The sequence below is a fragment of the Dichomitus squalens genome (assembly GCF_000275845.1).
Source record: "Dichomitus squalens LYAD-421 SS1 unplaced genomic scaffold DICSQscaffold_517, whole genome shotgun sequence".
In the NCBI taxonomy this organism is placed as follows: domain Eukaryota; kingdom Fungi; phylum Basidiomycota; class Agaricomycetes; order Polyporales; family Polyporaceae; genus Dichomitus; species Dichomitus squalens.
The window spans coordinates 169-2070 of record NW_006767399.1 but is presented as its reverse complement, the minus strand read 5'-3'; the positions used below and the strand labels follow the sequence as shown (position 1 = coordinate 2070).

Here is a 1902-nt window from a genome sequence, read left to right as displayed (position 1 = left end):
GATACGCTTCAGCAGTGCCTGTAAGTCCCTTACTTCCTGCTTTTGCTTCTTCCGATGATGTTTCTCCGACGTGGATTTGCCTTTGGCGTTTTTACAGCTCCCTTCCGACTCGGATGACTCGGAGCTCTCTGGAGAGGATGTATTATTCTCCGAGTTGGAACTGCTGTCATCCGGGCTCGAGTCGGAGCCGTCGGGTGGTTTACGCCCTCCGTTGTGCCCACCTCCGTTTCCAGCACCGCGTCCCGTAGCAGACGCACAGTACCATCCTCCGTCTGGTACTTGCGACGGTTCCTGCTTATACGCGGCCGGCGGTGTCCGTTTATGCGACGTAGGTCGGTTCTGCCCGGCCGTGGGCTTCGCAGCTCTTGATGTGCGCCCTCCTGCGAAATTTTCCAAGAACTCACGCTGTTCTGATGACCTTGGCACGCTTTTCTGTTTCTGATTCGCCGTAAAGCGGCCATTCGTGTCCGCGGGGGCGGGCGTGTCTTCATCTTCGATTTCCACTATGACAGCGTGGAATCGCAGACTTGTTTCCTTTTGTAATCGCGCCTGTCTTTCCGCATCTGCCGTTATCATTGATGCCCTTATGGCCTTCTGTATACTTTCGACCTCATTGCCGTCGTTCTGGATGGAAACTGCGTGCCAAAACTCGTCAAGCAGTAACGACCCGATTGTGAGGTGGCTGACTTCTGGCAACGTAGGTGTGTCCCCAGCTCTCGTCGAGAGCCAGTCCCCAGGCAGTGGTCCCAGTTGATCCTCGGCATCACACAGGTCAAACCAGTTGGGAAAAAATTTTGAGGCAATTTTTATTGACGGGTGAACATCCATGATCGCACGACTGCCGGTCCTGACAGGCATCCACTGTTCCATCCCTAGTACTATTGCAACTTCGTCCTCGGAATCGCCTTCCGACGTCCCATCCGATGCCGATTGTTGAGCGCTCTCGAGGCGTTCGAGAAGCGTATCCTTGTAGGATTCCGCAAGGCTGCCATTACGGCGCTCTTCCGTAGAGGAATCAAGGCTGCCTTCACGGCGCTCGGCTTCAAGATAGCTGCCATCGCGGCGCTCGTCCTGATCCTCTGGGAGGCTGCCCTTCTGGCGCTCTGCCCTTCCCTCAGACCCGCCCTCCGGGACGGCCTTCGGGTCCGCAAGCGGAACGCTTACTGTGGTACGTGTGCCCCTATGTCCCCTATAAGTTCTTACAGGGGTAGGCTGCTCTGGCTCGATGCCTCGTGCCGCCCGAACCACTCTACGTGTAACTCGTCCCCCCGCCGTGGTTTCCATCACACGGCCATACTCTTCTAAGCCCCACTTCACCCCCAGATTAACTTTGGAGGCGTCATGGGTGGGGTACGAGCGTCCGCGCCGGTGCGCGGACTCGGTTGTAGGGGGAATAAACGCGGGGTTGGATAACTCACCGGAGCCCTCCAACTCTGTCCACTCGCCCGGTACCCTACCGGGGAGACCGGGACTGGCGGCCGCCTCGTCTGAGGTCTGCTCCATCCCTGATGCATTCGAAGTAGTCGACATATCGAATGCCTGCAAATCGTCTGACAACAAGCGGGTGATCAAGCCGTTGCGTCAGCTAAGAGAACAAAGAGAGAAAAAAAATACTCAAAAAAAATGTGAGGTATCCGGCGCTCTACGAGCTCGCGTTGTCGATTGGGTGTCGAGAGTCAAGCGAGAGAGAGAGTGAGAGCGGAGATACACACGAGAGCGTCGAGACGCGAGATGAGTAGTAGTGTCTCGAATTCTCGAACAGCTGGGGCTTTCCCCGAGTAGGTACAGGGTTATTTATACTAGTGTAGGATAATATTAAGTAAGCTGAAAAGAGAGAGAGAAAATTAGATGGTGAATGAATAAGCGAGTCTGGGCTACGATAGGAGTAAGGCGGTTGTCGGA

The 1902-nt window shown here is 55.4% G+C and overlaps 1 protein-coding gene across 1 annotated transcript; it reads right to left on the bottom strand.

The window, feature by feature from the left end:
* Positions 1-33: 33 nt before the first annotated feature.
* Positions 34-1530, bottom strand: DICSQDRAFT_130659 (uncharacterized protein; the record flags this gene model as incomplete). Its single annotated transcript, XM_007371949.1, has 1 exon — positions 34-1530. A coding segment is annotated over one exon (1497 nt), but the record flags the coding sequence as incomplete, so codon positions are not given.
* Positions 1531-1902: the final 372 nt, after the last annotated feature.